At 46.1% G+C, this 16,712-nt stretch overlaps 1 protein-coding gene across 1 annotated transcript in view; it reads right to left on the bottom strand.

The window, feature by feature from the left end:
• The window catches only part of LOC147707489 (CD109 antigen-like), a 943,435-nt gene extending 941,189 nt beyond the window's left edge, over positions 1-2,246 (bottom strand). The window contains exon 1 of the mRNA XM_086926506.1: positions 2,155-2,246. Within this exon, the coding sequence (XP_086782632.1) occupies positions 2,155-2,228 (74 nt within the window). The 5' untranslated portion in view covers positions 2,229-2,246. The remainder of the gene's footprint in view (positions 1-2,154) is intronic.
• Positions 2,247-16,712: the final 14,466 nt, after the last annotated feature.

The following is a 16,712-nucleotide window of genomic DNA, read 5'->3' as shown; positions in this document are numbered from 1 at the left end:
ACAGAAATGCTAAGGTATCTGTTTATAAAAAAACTAATAAAATACTTTCAAATCAAAAAAAGAAGGAAACCCAAAGCTGTCCTAGAATGACAAAGTCAGTGGAGATTCTCAAAAAGGGAGGCTGGTCACTACGACACCCAGCTTCCCAATCTTTTAGCATAGGTAATAAACACCAAAAACCACACTTTTGAAAGTCGACAGTTTTCGTGAAATATCTTGGAAAATCTCACACTGAGAGGCTTGTAAATCAGAAAGCATAAGAGGTAATTTCCAGGGAGGTGTACCTTGTTAAATAGAGAGCAGTCTAACCAAAAACTCTAGAAGCTCAGAGACCAGCATTCTTGCAGGAACCCAAAAGGCTCCTGTTGGTCTCTAGGGGTAGCAGGAAGCAATTCAAAATCATATCCATCTTTCAGAAATTGCACAATTATCGATGGCACACACTCCAGGAGAAGAACTGATTTATGTTACATCATTTGGGAGAGGGGTCCAAAGGTGATCATATGCTTTTCAAGTAGACAATCTCCTTGAAGGGAGAGTCTCCATGATCAGCCAGAGATATAGAGATATCAGCCAGGAGGGGAGGTGATGAGAGCTAAGATGGGATGGAGAAACAGGCAGAATCCACGAATGGTCGGGCAACATCTTGCACTGACTGGAAAGGAAACCAAGGCGGCTGGGGACATCATAAAGCAACCAGAACCTTATCTCAGCTCTGTCTCACCAGAGAAGCTAACAACCTTGACATAACAGAACATGTAGGAAGGCAAAAAGAAGACATCCGGACAAGGAAATGTCAGGGCATCAGAAAACCAGGTTTGGGGCAAACCCTTGGGAGTAGAACATTATGAGCATTCACCAAAATATCTATTGAAAGAGTGCCGAAGCTGGCACAAATGTTGTGAAAGTACTTTTTGGAGAAAAAATAATTTGAGAGAAGGAAACAAATGACTGAAGGAATTAACTATGTCATTGTTGACTCAACTTATGTGTACAGCCTTCAGGGATAGTGAATTCTTCTCTGTCCAAAGTCGTTTCTGAAAGGGGAAAAATGGCAGTACCCGGCATCTGGCTCCCTCAAAGCGATTCACATAATCTTGATGATGGAGTTGTCTGTCCTCGAGACACTTGCTTTGTTCCCGACCACTCTCCTGAAGGACTGTAGAGCTCAAAGAACCGCACGCAGGGGCATATTATCAAGCCTGTGCGCTAAAATTATCGCCGCTTTAACGGCCGAAAACGGCCGATAAAGCGGCGATAATGGGCTTGATAATATGCTCTATGGAATTCCAATCGAAGCACATGTTAGATGTGAAGACATCTAACATGGGCTTCGATTGGAATTCCACAGAGCATATTATCAAGCCCATTATCGCCGCTTTATCGGCCGTTTTCGGCCGATAAAGCGGCGATAATTTTAGCGCACAGGCTTGATAATATGCCCCGCAGTTCTTTCAGTTTGGAGAAACGGTTCACAGTCTCCTCCCCCTAACGACCCTGAAGTGAGTAAGACCCTAGAGTTGCCCCCAGTAGCTGTAACTCAAGGCATCTGTAGTCAAAACCCAAAATTCTGGTATCATACTGTGTGGGAAACCCTTAGCATTAAGGTAATAATACAAAGCATTTCAAGAGAAAGTCCAGTGGATTAAAGTTGCACCTTCGAGATGGTTACTGGTGTGTCTAATAGTATACACTGGTTCCAGTTGATATTTTTGACCAGTATGTCTCTCCTCTGTGTATACAGTCTAGTGTCCAACAACACACGTATCACAACGGGGTGCAGAAGAAAACATCTGTAACTAGACTAGTGGAATTTCCACCGGAGTAATTTGTTCACCGCGTTTTTGTTTAAAATAGACAGGACTGCTCTTTGATTAAACTCTGCTTGTAGACGTTCAAACCTTCGCTTACTATTAAATGATATTGAGAAGCCGTAAATGTAAAGGAAGAAGCACGGGCTTTCCCCCTCTCTTTCTTATCAGACTGGAAAAGGACAGAGGCCAATGCTCCCAGACCTCACTCTCTTCCTTGCCTTAGCCGGGATGCACGCGTGTGCGATACAACGAGCTAACATTACAATGTGTGCTGTGTATACAGCCAGGGTGAACCCATCTCATTAACAAGAAACTCAGTGAATATTATTCATGTACTTACTGGGCCGAACAGGTGTATAGGAAGGCAGCGCAGAGGATGGCCTTCCGCATGAGTCTTGGCCATGGTTCAAGCATCGTGTTCAGCTCGCTGGGTTGACTATCTGACACCCACTCTCTAGGATGTGGGATTTTATATGAGTTCCGAGACCTGATTGACGAGGGTAGGACCGGTTTTGTGAGCTATCATCGGAGCTGGTTTTAGAGATGTTTGTTGTCAAGGGCCCGTGGGACTCTCCGAGCCTTTTGTACTTAGACTCCTCTATTTCCGCATAAGAAACCGTTCTGTTATAAAATGCAACACAAAGGCGTCGAGAACTAAAAGACAGTTACCCGCCCTGGGCCTTTCTGGATGTCAAGGGATTTACTTGCTGGGAACAAATGAAAAATGAGGCAGGTGTGGTCTGGTGGCTGAAAACAATGCTTTGTAACCAAGTAAAACTTTCTCATGATGAACTGCACATCTTTAGGGCTGATTATCACTGTGAAGAGAGGTGGTAATTCTCACTTGCTCAGAGTGATTAGAAAACTTGGGGGCATATTACCAAGCAATAGCGATAATTATCGCTATTGCTTGGTTAGAGACAAAAATTTACCGCTGAGCTGCGGCGATTTTTATCGCAGATAAACCTTGATATTACCAAGGTTTATCGCAAATGCGATAAAAATCGCCTGCAATGCATGAATATCGCCGAAAAGTCAGCGATGTTCATGCATTACCGAGCTAATGCTCTTAGCCGTGTTATCCACCACCCATTGGATAACATTGCTAAGAACTACTCAGGGCAGGTGTTAGCTTTTGGAGATATTTGCGCTTAGCGCAAATATCTCCAAAAGTTGGTAATAGGAGATAGCGATGTTAGCGACTGTTTCCAGCCGCTAACATCTTGGCACGCCCACTTTGCATGTCATTAGTGATAAATATCACTGACATGCAAGGTGGGGCCCAAGATGGTCGCTATCTCCTACTAGCTGTCGCTAACTGGTGTTAGCGACAGCTAGGTAATAGGGAGATTATTTTATCTCCGCTTTCTTGGCTTCTAAAGCCAAAAAGGCGGAGATAAACCCCCTTGATAATATGCCCCCATATTATCACTTTTAATCTGTGAACTTAGTTTCAGGTTTATTATTAATCTGGAAGGGCGAGATTTTGATCAATACCTTATCACTATCGATCTAAAACCCCGATCTGGTCGTCTGAACCTTTATTGCCTGTCATTGAGGGAAGAAGGTGCATCTCTTACCAAGTTAGTTCACCCAATAAAGGACTCTGCTTCAAAGGATCACAAACAACTTCTAGCTTTCAAAGGTTTATTATAACGTCAAGATAAGTTGCAGGTACAAGCATCTCAAAATGAGATTCACTAGATACACGGGCCCAACTACATACATGTGCTCTCTGAAAGCCCTCAGACGAACAACGGAAACTACCAATACCAGTTCTAAAAACAATAGTGCTATTAGCATAGACACATATTGAAATCTATCAGTCATTTACAGCCGGAGGGAAAATTCAGGTTAGGCTGACCCTACCCTGCTCTAGATGGTATCCCTACTTAACCAGGTCTCAATCTATCAAAAGGTGTCAGCAGTGAATGACTCCCAAGGGAAGCCACCCACTCTCAAACTCTTGGTGAAAACCTATAGTTCTCCAATCATGACCCCTCTCTGCCTACCCATCCGCTCTCTAAAGGGTCCTCAGGCTTCTGCTCTAACTCCACCCAGGGGTGCTGTCCCTAATACAAAAATCCAACAACATTTAGGACGCCCCTCGTGAGACGCCCCTCACGTGGTGTAGCTTCTGGCTTTTTCCATGATGAGGCCTTGTGGTTAGAGTCGACCTTGCTTCTCAGACTCTTCTCCGGCCCGCTGATACCCCTTAAACATTCCGGAACCCTCCTCCATGTCTGGTCCATTTCTTGAACAAACATCTATTCATTTATTTATAATTGAATACCCCTTTTCTCTTCCAGACAGATATTTGCAGCCAAATCCCAATTCTCATGGTCTTCCAACCGCGTTGCAACATTCCCCGGCCCAGACTAATATGTGTAAATCAACGTTAAAGCTTTCCAGCTCTACAACATTTTTATAGTATTCAACTTCTTCTTTAACTATTAGCATGTTAATATTTTTATTCTACTGATTCGGTAAACACATCTATAAATCAAGGCCTACTCATTATTACTAAACATTAGTGCAATCCATATTGCGAAATTTAATCACCTTCCCCCTCCCTCCTAGCTCTGGCCCTGAGGCCTACCACGTTCCACGTTTCCGTATGCCACCTTACATTTTAGCAGCTACACAATATGGATTCAGGAATAATCACGTCTAATAAAATCGTATTGTTCACACATTTCTGTATTAGTTCCATTTCTACTTAAATCTCTATATTAACTACACATTTCAGAATATAACTATGGATACTATCAGCACTCATGGCATTTCTCTTCATGACTTGTGCTTACCACGTGTAAGTGTGATGTATTTCTACATTTTGGTCAGTTTGCGCTCTCTCAGTTCCCCCCTTTGATGACCTCTCGGGGTCATCATTAACATTTAAACTGCAGTGATTGCTAACATAACTCGTTTCTGTGTTTCCAGAGCCCTCAGACTCCGGTACTGACTATCTTGTATGGCAGCCAATCTCTGCAGCTGTTTTCTCTGAGCCCTCTCTGACCTTCTTGCTCTGTACCATTTGAATACCCTCACCAAACCCCATAACACGATCCCACAGATCAATATTATGATGATAGGTTTTAGTATTTTCCACACAAAGCCTTTGCCTAAGGTGGTGAGCCAACCTCCAGCTTCACTTATTCCTTGGCCCACCTTTTCCCAGACATTTTCTCTACTCAGGTCTTCGATCTCTTTGTGAATGTCAGTTATGTTCCTAATAACCTTTTCAAGGGGCTTCGAATTGTCTGGAATGTAAGTGCAACATTCCTGGACCTTCAAAGCCTTACAGACTCCGCCCTCTTTTGCTAATAGGACATCTAATGCAAGACGGTTCTGGAGAACCATAGCCCTTATCGATTGCATCTCTCCTTCTACCAGCATTAAGGATTGAGCAGTGCTGGCAGACAACCTGTCTACGACTGTTGCCAGTCGTCTAATTTTAACATCATTAAGGATTAATCCCAGAAGAGGGAACACAGCTCCAAAGACATCTCCAACCATTTCTACACCTCCTACATCTCTCCTTCCCCTCGATGATGTCTTGCCCTCGATGATCTCTAAGTCTTGGGCATGATATATTTTAGGGAAGATAATTGCCAAGTAACATGAGCCATACCAATTATCAGGTAGCCTCACGTAGGCATTTCTTTCACATACAAAATATACATTTGGAATCACTTGCATTCCCTTTAGGAAGTCCTTGGTGTAGTACTCTAAATTGAAAGCATGTTCACAGCTAACTTCTCCCACGTATACATTTTCATAATACGTTTTGGCTCTATGAAGACATAACTTTCCTCTTTGCGTTCTATCTAAAGCTATTGGACCACTACTACCCTTTCTCTTGTGTGCCTTTTCTTCCTCGGTCCAATCTGTTTTCCATTGTCCTGATTTTTTCAAAATCTTTTGTCTCCTATTTCGATCATCCACCTGCCCTATAAACTTTTTCTCGACTTCTGACACCTTGCATGTCAGGTTATTTCTACGGGCATGTGAAGTATCTAAGGTAATCCAAGGAATGAAAAACTTTGCTAACCTGTCTTCACTCTTCCAGTAGTCCCATTTATTCATTTGTTTATAATTTGGGACTTCTGGTAACACTGCATCGTAATTGGAGAAATAGTATTCAAAACTATCTCTCCCATAAAATATACTAAGCAACAAGCTACATGTAATGCCATATGTCAACGGGAGGTGATGATATCGAATGCCTTCATCTACAGACGCCGGCAACTGCATGCAGACGTAACAGTCCTTGACCTCCATGGCATCCACGTATTCGTATAATAATTTAGCATAAGCATTTGACCTAAAGTCACCTTGGGACTCATCCACATGTAGTCTGCGGGCTTCTGCAGCTAATAACGCTTTTTCTTGTGTGTTTCTCCTTTTCTCCCCAGCATCGGTGGGGGTAAGCGCCTCTACAGATTTCACATCAGTTACCTTTGCCTCTTCCTCATGTCCCTTTACATAAGAGACCGTTACTACTAAAGCTATTAATATTATCACTCCTACTATTAGTGTGCCTATTATACATTTAGCCCTGCGGTTCTGGGTGCCGGCCTCCATTTCGTCAGACAGTGTGGCTCTCTCGTAACTCAACACAAAGTTCTTTTCTTCTCGTTCCTTTACAGTCTCTTTTACTCCTTTGTCCTTAGAACCACACAACTGGAAGCTGACAACCTTCTTCGCAAAGGTCCTTTAATAGTTCAATATAGACAACCTTAGCCCTTCTCCATCCACTCAGGGAAGTCCCTAAGATTCTCTGCTTCCTGGGCGCTAGGTAATCTTCTTTTCTCCACGCTTATTTACAAAGTCTTTTAAGCATCCACTATCAGGCGCTCGCTTGTAGCTTCGACAGCAAAGTTCAATATTTCCATACGAAGATTGTGCTCTTCTTGGGCTGATATCTTTGTACCAAAATCGGGGAATTGTAATTCTGTGAGAAACATGTGCTTTAACTTGCTGAGGCGGGGAGGACGGGGAAGCATGAATGTCAGTGACCCTTCTTGTTCGACTCCGGGTACTAACAGTCTTATTTCCACTGTGACGATGGGCTCAGAACTGGACACTACCACCGCTCGGATCCTCCCTGTCACTGGTTTCGAAGCCATCTGTCGCCAGATATGCCCACTCAGGGGTGGAGTATCTTCTGTTAGGCACACGCACTCTTCTTGACCTCCTCAACTCCGGTGCCTCAGCGCCCTGAGCACCTTCTTCCGGGTCTGAGTCTTCTGATATCGGAGGAAGGGTTCTCTCCGGAGTTGACCTCAGGCTAGAGCTCCTTCTTTGCGGCCAATCAGCTTCTCCACGTACCCTTCTACTCCGTCTTCTTCTTGTCTGTTCACGCTCTCTGTCAGACCTGTCAGCGTCTGACTCGTACTCCCAGCTACTTTCTCCTTCAGTAGCGTCGTCTGTCTCGCTGCTGTACTGACCGTCCTCAGCTTGGTCAGACTCGTTCCTCGCTTCCGCTGGCACCTCTACAGCTTGGCTAGCCCCCTCTATGGCTTCTCGGTCCGCAGCTGGACGTCTATCCGAGAGAGGAGCTGTTTCTTCCAGAGGTGCTGGAACCCTCCGCGTGTGCGACGCGTGGATCCAGTTGGGCAGGCCTCCCACCTTCACTGCCGTGTTTGTGGTCAGGATGATCTGGAAGGGCCCACGCCAACGAACATCCAAGCAGCTGCTTCTCACGTGTTTTTTCACCAGGACCCAGTCCCCAGGAAGCAAGTCGTGACACGGGTCCTGGCACGATGGTACCTCGGCAGCCTGCACCTGAAGGGACACAGAATGAATGGCGTCAGACAGCCCCTTACAATAGTCCAGGATCATATCATCTGTGATGCTAATTAGTGCAGCAGTTGGGACAGAAGGTAACCTCATTGCTCTTCCCATCAATACTTCATGAGGAGACAAACCCGTTCTCCTATCCGGGGTACTACGGAGGCTCATAAGGACCAATGGCAACGCATCAGGCCAACTCAAGGATGTTGATGAACACACCTTTGCAATTCTGGCCTTGATGGTGCCATTTATTTGCTCCACAATTCCTGAAGCCTCTGGTCGATAACTGCAATGTAGTTTCTGATCTATGTTCAAAGCTGCACAAATCATTTTCACAAGCGAGCTGTTGAAATGCGTTCCCCTATCTGATTCCAAAGAGGCCGGCACCCCGAAGCGCGGGATAAGCTCCCTAAGCAGTAACTTTGCCACTGTGAGGGTGTCGCACCTACGTGTAGGATATGCCTCAACCCATCTGGAGAAAACGCAAACAACCACCAGGATATAACGGAGGCGGCTGCACCTTGGCATTTCGATAAAATCTATCTGCATTCGATTGAATGGACCTCCTGACCTCCCAATGTGGCTCAGTGCAACTGGTGTCTTTTTCCCTACATTCAACTGCTGGCACGTCACACAACGCTGGCACACTGCTTCGGCTGCTACTCTGAACTTAGGGTTGTACCAGGTCTGTCTAAACACTCTCAGCATAGCATCTCTTCCTAAGTGGACGGGACCATGTATGTGTCTAGCCATTGGGCTTACCATCTCATTGGGCAACACTGCTCTGCCATCTGCTGAGACCCAGAAATGGGCCTCACCCATCACACATCCTGCTTTTTGCCATGTTTCTCTTTCACAGTCAGGAGCATTCTCCTGCATCTCTTTCAGTTCGTCCCAAGTATCAACAGTTTCTAATATCATAGCTAATTCAGTCCTTACATTTATTCCACCCACTTCCACCTCTGTGAAAGAGTACCCTGTTTCCGCGCAATACCGCGCGACTTCGTCGGCATATCTATTGCCTTGTGACACGAAGTCCATATTACGGGTATGTGCGGTGCACTTCACAACTGCGATACCTGCTGGACATTGCAACGCCTCTAACAACAGGCGCACAAACTCTCCATTGCGAATGGGAGAGCCTGAAGAGGTCATGAAACCTCTTTGAGACCACAACTGCCCGTAATAAGGAACTACCCCGTAACCATATTGACTGTCAGTGTATATGGTGACTCGGATTTGATTGCTTGCCAGGCAGGCACGTGTCAGGGCAATAATCTCGGCTACCTGAGCGGAGTGTACTCCTTCCAGGCATCCAGCTTCCACTACTCCAGTAATTGTACAAACAGCATAAGCTGCTCTCAACTGCCCAACTTCGTCTCTTACACATGAGCCATCGACAAAGAAAATTTCATCTGGGTCGGTCAGTGGCTCATCTACGATGTCGGGTCTTGGTTTGGTGCATAGTTCAGTCACATCGAGGCAGTCATGGTCTGTACATTCATCATCATCCCCAATATCGTTTGGAAGTGGCATCAAGGTGGCAGGGTTCAAAACAGAGCATCTCCTGAGGGTCACGTTCTCTGCAGCAAGTATAACTTGCTCATAGCGCGTGAGCCTACTGTTGGTCAGATGCTGTGTTTTGGTCCTGGTCATTAACAGTTCAACGGAATGGGGCACGTATACCTCTAACGGGTGCCCCATAACAATGTTCTCACATCTCTCAATGCTGACACCTGTTGCGGCAACGGATTTGAGACATCCGGGCAACGCTGCGGCTACTGGGTCTAAAGTAGCCGAGAAATAAGCGACTGGTCTCCGGGCATTCCCATGGATTTGGACCAACACAGACAGCGCGCATCCCTCTCTCTCACAGCAGTAGAGCAAGAATGGTTTATCGTAATCTGGCATTCCCAGAGCCGGAGCACGACACAAGTCCTCTCTCAGCTGCAGGAACGCCATCAAACAGTCTTTGTCCCATGGTACCGGATCACTCACCTCCTTGTGCGTCAGTTTTTGCAAGGGCTTTGCTTTCAGTGAAAAGTTTGCAATCCACTGTCGGCAATATCCCACCATTCCTAGAAACATCCTGACTTCTCTCTGCGTTTTAGGCGCATTCATCTTCATGATGGCCTCTATCCTGTCTGGTGACACTTTTCGTTTACCCTTCTCAATTCTGTGTCCCAAGTACTGTACCTCTGTCAGGCAGTACTGCAATTTTCCCGGGGACACCTTATGCCCATTTTCAGCTAGGTGATTTAACAATGCAATAGAGTCTTCCCTGCAAGCTTCCTCTGTTTCTGACGCCACAAGGAGGTCGTCTATGTACTGGACCAGAACTGACCTCTGGGGCAGCACTAGACTTTCAAGATTTTTCTTTAGGAGCTGGTTGAAGATCGATGGGCTCTCTGTATACCCCTGAGGAATACGACACCATGTTAGGACGCGACCTTCCAGCTTAAATGCGAAAAGAAAATGGCTTTCTTCGTCCAGAGGGATCGAGAAGAAAGCCTGGCAAAGATCAATTACAGTGAACCATTCTGCTTGGAACGGTATCTGAAACAGTATCACTGATGGATTCGGTACCACTGGACAACATGAAACAACTATGTTATTAATCTTTCTGAGGTCCTGCACTATCCGAAATTTCCCATTTGGTTTCTGCAGACCCATAATCGGAGAGTTACATGGACTACCCACGATTTCTTTCAGTATTCCCTGCTTAATCATGGACTCAATCACGGGTTTTATGCCTGCAATCGTTTCTGGAGTTAATTTATATTGAGGTGTCCTTGGAAACTCAGCATGAGGTTTCACTACAATTTTCACTGGGTCCACCCCTTTCACCAACCCAATCTCTTCCCCAGTGAAATCCCACACTTCTGGAGCAACTGTCTCTCTCAGATCCCAGGGGAGCTCGTCTACTGTCAGAGTGGGATACAACTCCACACATATTCTGGAATTTGCGACTTTAAAGTCTGCATCATCATCATTAGTCAGTACCTCCACTCCTTGCGGGGTACAGTATATAGTGCAGTTCAATTTGCACAAAAGGTCTCTTCCTAGCAGACATACAGGACTAGAATCGCAAACCACAAACTGGTGCTCATCACTGTAGTTCCCTATCTTCACCTGCACGGGCTCAGTCAGAGGACTGGTCATTCTCCTGTTAGCGACCCCCACCACTTGTATGGTCTCTCCCGACATGGGCAGGCCTGGAACTGCGGCTGATCTGATCGTGGATCGGGTGGCTCCTGTGTCCACTAGAAATGTCGTCGGGAACCCTGCCACTTCGGCCTCAACATAGGGTCCCCTCTGGTCTACCTCCAAAGCTGCCCCGAGGGTGCAGTCATCCCTTTCCACTCTCTGTCCAGTTAGTGGGTCCACATAATAGCATTCCTCTCCTCCGACAAACAGGGGCATCTGTCTATACGTCTTACCCATAGTCCCTACTCTGGGTGGCTGCGGGAACTGAGCTCGGGGAGGTGGCCCCCCCCCTTTGAGCACCTTTCCCTGGTATTGCGTTACCCCTCTTGTAGGCGCCCTCTGGGTCTCTTCCTCTTCTACCTCTTGGTCTCCTATCTCAACATTATAGGGACACTCGCGTTTCCAATGCCCCACCTCGTTACACTGGTGGCACCTAGTTGTTTTCTTTAAGGCAGCTATATCTATCCTGGGTCTAAAGGTGGAGTTCTCCTCATTGCCCTTATTCTGGCTGTACTGTTTCTTTCCTCCAGTACCTGTTCCTGGTTGCTGTTGCTGCTGTCCCCCCTTCCCTGCTGCCTGCATCTGTACCACCATCAGTTTCTCCTTTAGTTTCTTAGCCTTGGAGTCTATTTCATCACAGCAGTACCTGGCATACCTCAGTATTTCGTCTAGGGGTTTATTTTGCCAACAGATCAAGTGTTGCTGTATCATTAAACCAATCTCCGGTCTCAGCCCCAAAACAAATTTGGACACAAATTGCCCTATGTCCTTCGGATCCATGACATCCAGACCGCTATACTGTTTAAACGCCTTCAGCAGTCTCTCATAGTATTCGTGAACTGTCTCTTTGGGTTCCTGTCTTGTTCGGTCAATTTTTACCCAATCTATGTCCTGCATTGGCACTTTATCTTTCAGCCAAGTCAATACTCTCTCGAACTTTGCCATCACACTCTCGGACGGCCCATTAGTCTTAGCATCTCTCTCTGGCTCTATGGTGGGCCACTCAGCGCTAACCTTGCATGCGGTCCACAAATCCCCTGGCACTACTATGTCAAACAGTGTGTTTAAATCTATCCATAGGACCTTTGAGATTTTTACGAATCTCTCAACTTGCTTATACCACTCCACTGGGTTTTCCCGCAATTTGGGGAAAGAGGTGGTAAAAGCAGCTAAATCCCCCCTACTCCAAGGGACGTGGACATAGGTCCCATTTGCGACTTCCCTCAAAGGGTATGTCTCTACTCCCTGCTGTCCTCCTGGTGTCGTCCCAAGTGTGGTTCTCCTGACGGTCCCTCTCTTGGACCACCTCTCTTCCCATTTATCTAGGGCCCTCCATGTCCTTATTCCAGTGATCAGTTCCCTTATTTGTGTTTTCAATCCGATGGTTCTCCTCTCATCTAGATCTCGGTCTGTGTAATGTAGCCTGTGGTTGCCCTGTAATGCTTTGGTTCTTGACAGGTCCACCATATATTTGCCTGCTAATTCTACCAATTTCTCATGGATTGCCCTCGCCTTTCGAGTTACGTCCTTTGCCATGAACAGAATTTCGTCCTGCTCATACATGTCCATTCGTTCTAAGGGCAGGGTACCGTCTACCATGTCATCCAGATCTGATTTTAAGCTGGAGACATCAAGTCTTTTGGCTTTTATTTCTGCTCGCAATAACTCCTTCGAGGGAGGTTCACAGGTTTCTCTCCCATCCCAACTCCGGGCCCTACGTTTGGGTTCGGGAGAGCTGGGGAGTGCTCTCTCTTGTTCCCATCTCTCCAGATCCCATGCTCGGCCATCCGATCTTGGAAGGTGATGGAACACGGGCCTGTTACCCCCTGTCTTACTTTGTCCATTCTCTCCTCTCTTTTCACAGTAGGAATCTCTGTTATTCTCCCTTCGGTCTCCATTCTCTCTTTGCCTCGTATCACTCAGTATCTGATACGATCCCTCCTGGTTTCCCATATTCCCTGTGCTGCGCTCATGTCCGTCATCACAGGGACTATGGTGCGGCCTCTCACAACTCCCACTCTGTTCTCTGTTGCCGGGCCCACAGTGGATACACTTAAAGCTGTCCCTGTACTCCCGAGCCCTCCTGTCTTCTTCACTATGTATTGGGCGAGACACCCCCCCGTTCTCTGGGCCCCCATTTCCCAGGTCTGATCTACCTCCACTCCGGGCCCAATGGGTGACTCTCCTACTGTCTTTCTCCCTCCCGTCCCACTCCGGACTGCTCTCTTCAGCCCCGCAGTGAGCCCGGGCTCTGCTGTCCTGACTTTCCCTTCCAGCTTCCGCTGCTATGATGCTCTTGTGAGCCTCAACTGCCTCATCCCATTTCTTCATGTACTCATTTAACTCTTGAAAGGATTTCCGTCCTGGTCCCCTCATATCCTCTGGCCATCTAATGTCCACCAGATCTCCTGTTGTGTGTACTGGGGTGCTCCAATCTCTTGGTATCGGCAACTGACTTGGGGAGTTGATCGTATCATTCCTCCTTGCCATCTCTGCTCTTTCTCTGTCCCTCCGTACTCGTTCTTCCCCTCTAGCCCTGTCTGGGTCATATATCGATACTATAGGACCTATGGTAACAGGTACCTGTAGTGCATCAGGTAATGCGTAGGAAGTGGCACACTCCGTTTCTGGCGCCTTCTGCACCACAAACCTCCCGACCACCTGTTGCACTTGGCTAGGCTGGGACAGTTCTTTCTTTGCAGCGGGATCCCAATTGAGACTGGGAAGCGGCCCATGCTCTCCTGCATTGCCCCCCCCCTTCTCTTCATTCTCGACATCTCCCCCTGCTCTGTTATACGGAGGTGGCCTGTCTGTCAATAATCTGTTTATCAGGCTGTCCTCTGTCTCGCTCTCGTCATCCTCTTCTAGGGGGCTTTTGTTCCCGGGCATCTCTAACACTGGATATAATTTATTTACTTCCATGTTATGCACCCTCCATCTCTTAGCGTCCGCATCCCACTTGGCATCCTGTACTGCCCTTACCGAGCGTTTCACTCTTTCTTGCCGTCTATTCATGTTCTTCTCATGCGCTGCCCTAATCCATGCATTAAGGGCTTCAAACTGGGTTGGTCTAGGCAAGGGTCTCGTAGAGGTCATAATTGCTTTTAATCTGTGTAACACCTCTAATCTGAACGTCCCGTACTTCGGGAACGTGAGTTCCTCATTTCCATCTGTCATCTTACTCCACTCTGAGATCCACAGAATCGTGTGCAGCCCAACATTTGTCCCCATGTAACGAGCTGGCGTACCCTCCGGCGGGGCTTCTTCCCCTTCGTATGATCCCCTGCGCTCTCTTTTAAACAGCGCTCTTAACCATTTAAAACACTTCATAATTATGCGCAAAATTTCCAGCTTGAATACTTTGTTTACTTCCTGATGACAATCCACCAATCCTAGCGCGGCTTTGCTAGCTGACCTATCGCAGCGCGGTCTTTCACCGGCCGGCCAATCCCAGCGCGGCACTTTCTGACGTCACTAGTCTCCGCTTCGCAGCAGCACCCCTCCTTTCTCAGCTCTCCTCGCGATCATGCATGCGTCCCATTCATACACCGAAAAATGACTACTTCCGACCAAGCGGTCACTTCCCTCGACTGTACGTCCACAGTCTATTTGTAATTGTCAACACAACTGACGAGATGTCTATCGTCTCTCTGATAGGTTCTCTACACACCCAGTAACTTCCGACCAGCGTCCGTTACTCACGCACTCACTCTTACGTTCCCCCTATCTAGTCCTTCCGGGTGATCAATGGTACCTTATGACCCCCTTCACTCCAGTTAACAATTACTCTGAGTGTCCGATACACCCGAACCACTTAAGCTCTCTTTGAGCTTAAGATTTCCACCGGTTGCGCGCGCTCACAACCTGTTCCACAATCACTCTACGGGCATTCAACTCCGCCAGACATTACAACATAAATGCAATACAAAACACCGCAATCTTAACACGCATGACCCTTTATACTCACTCTCGACCGATACTGCTGCTTTTCTGTCTCACGTCATCCGGTCCTTCTTCGGCGGGCGGTTCTTCCGATCATCGATCTCTAGGGGCCTTGGGGTAATCTAACCTGGCCTAGATCACCTTCCTCAAGAAGGCAACCATCCTCTATAGCTACCAACTGGAAGGGCGAGATTTTGATCAATACCTTATCACTATCGATCTAAAACCCCGATCTGGTCGTCTGAACCTTTATTGCCTGTCATTGAGGGAAGAAGGTGCATCTCTTACCAAGTTAGTTCACCCAATAAAGGACTCTGCTTCAAAGGATCACAAACAACTTCTAGCTTTCAAAGGTTTATTATAACGTCAAGATAAGTTGCAGGTACAAGCATCTCAAAATGAGATTCACTAGATACACAGGCCCAACTACATACATGTGCTCTCTGAAAGCCCTCAGACGAACAACGGAAACTACCAATACCAGTTCTAAAAACAATAGTGCTATTAGCATAGACACATATTGAAATCTATCAGTCATTTACAGCCGGAGGGAAAATTCAGGTTAGGCTGACCCTACCCTGCTCTAGATGGTATCCCTACTTAACCAGGTCTCAATCTATCAAAAGGTGTCAGCAGTGAATGACTCCCAAGGGAAGCCACCCACTCTCAAACTCTTGGTGAAAACCTATAGTTCTCCAATCATGACCCCTCTCTGCCTACCCATCCGCTCTCTAAAGGGTCCTCAGGCTTCTGCTCTAACTCCACCCAGGGGTGCTGTCCCTAATACAAAAATCCAACAACATTTAGGACGCCCCTCGTGAGACGCCCCTCACGTGGTGTAGCTTCTGGCTTTTTCCATGATGAGGCCTTGTGGTTAGAGTCGACCTTGCTTCTCAGACTCTTCTCCGGCCCGCTGATACCCCTTAAACATTCCGGAACCCTCCTCCATGTCTGGTCCATTTCTTGAACAAACATCTATTCATTTATTTATAATTGAATACCCCTTTTCTCTTCCAGACAGATATTTGCAGCCAAATCCCAATTCTCATGGTCTTCCAACCGCGTTGCAACATTCCCCGGCCCAGACTAATATGTGTAAATCAACGTTAAAGCTTTCCAGCTCTACAACATTTTTATAGTATTCAACTTCTTCTTTAACTATTAGCATGTTAATATTTTTATTCTACTGATTCGGTAAACACATCTATAAATCAAGGCCTACTCATTATTACTAAACATTAGTGCAATCCATATTGCGAAATTTAATCACCTTCCCCCTCCCTCCTAGCTCTGGCCCTGAGGCCTACCACGTTCCACGTTTCCGTATGCCACCTTACATTTTAGCAGCTACACAATATGGATTCAGGAATAATCACGTCTAATAAAATCGTATTGTTCACACATTTCTGTATTAGTTCCACTTCTACTTAAATCTCTATATTAACTACACATTTCAGAATATAACTATGGATACTATCAGCACTCATGGCATTTCTCTTCATGACTTGTGCTTACCACGTGTAAGTGTGATGTATTTCTACATTTTGGTCAGTTTGCGCTCTCTCAATCCATATAACAAGAAGGTGATATAAAAACATTGCAAGAAACTTTTAATGAATTTAAAAATAAATTTCTAACATAGAACAATCAAACTATATCTAAATTATAAAAACAACTGGATTTTTGACATCATATTACACGATCATATCACAAAGGGTATTAGGTTTTATAATTAATCGTCATCAAAAATGTGTTTGAAACACGAAGTGTAATAGGCATAGTTAAAGTCTTAATACTAAAATAATTGGGACCTCAAGTTCAAAAGTGTTTTGTGGCTGCAAACCTGCAAATCGCATAAAACAGTTGTTGTGGCCACAAAGCACCTTTTTAAAAAATGTATCAAGACCTTATGAATCAGAAAAATCATTCTGACTTCTTATTTGCCTGGAA

The sequence above is a fragment of the Lissotriton vulgaris genome, chromosome 6 (assembly GCF_964263255.1).
Source record: "Lissotriton vulgaris chromosome 6, aLisVul1.2, whole genome shotgun sequence".
Taxonomy (NCBI): Eukaryota; Metazoa; Chordata; class Amphibia; order Caudata; family Salamandridae; genus Lissotriton; species Lissotriton vulgaris.
The sequence above is the reverse complement of the archived record's forward strand: the minus strand, read 5'-3'. Positions and strand labels throughout refer to the sequence as shown.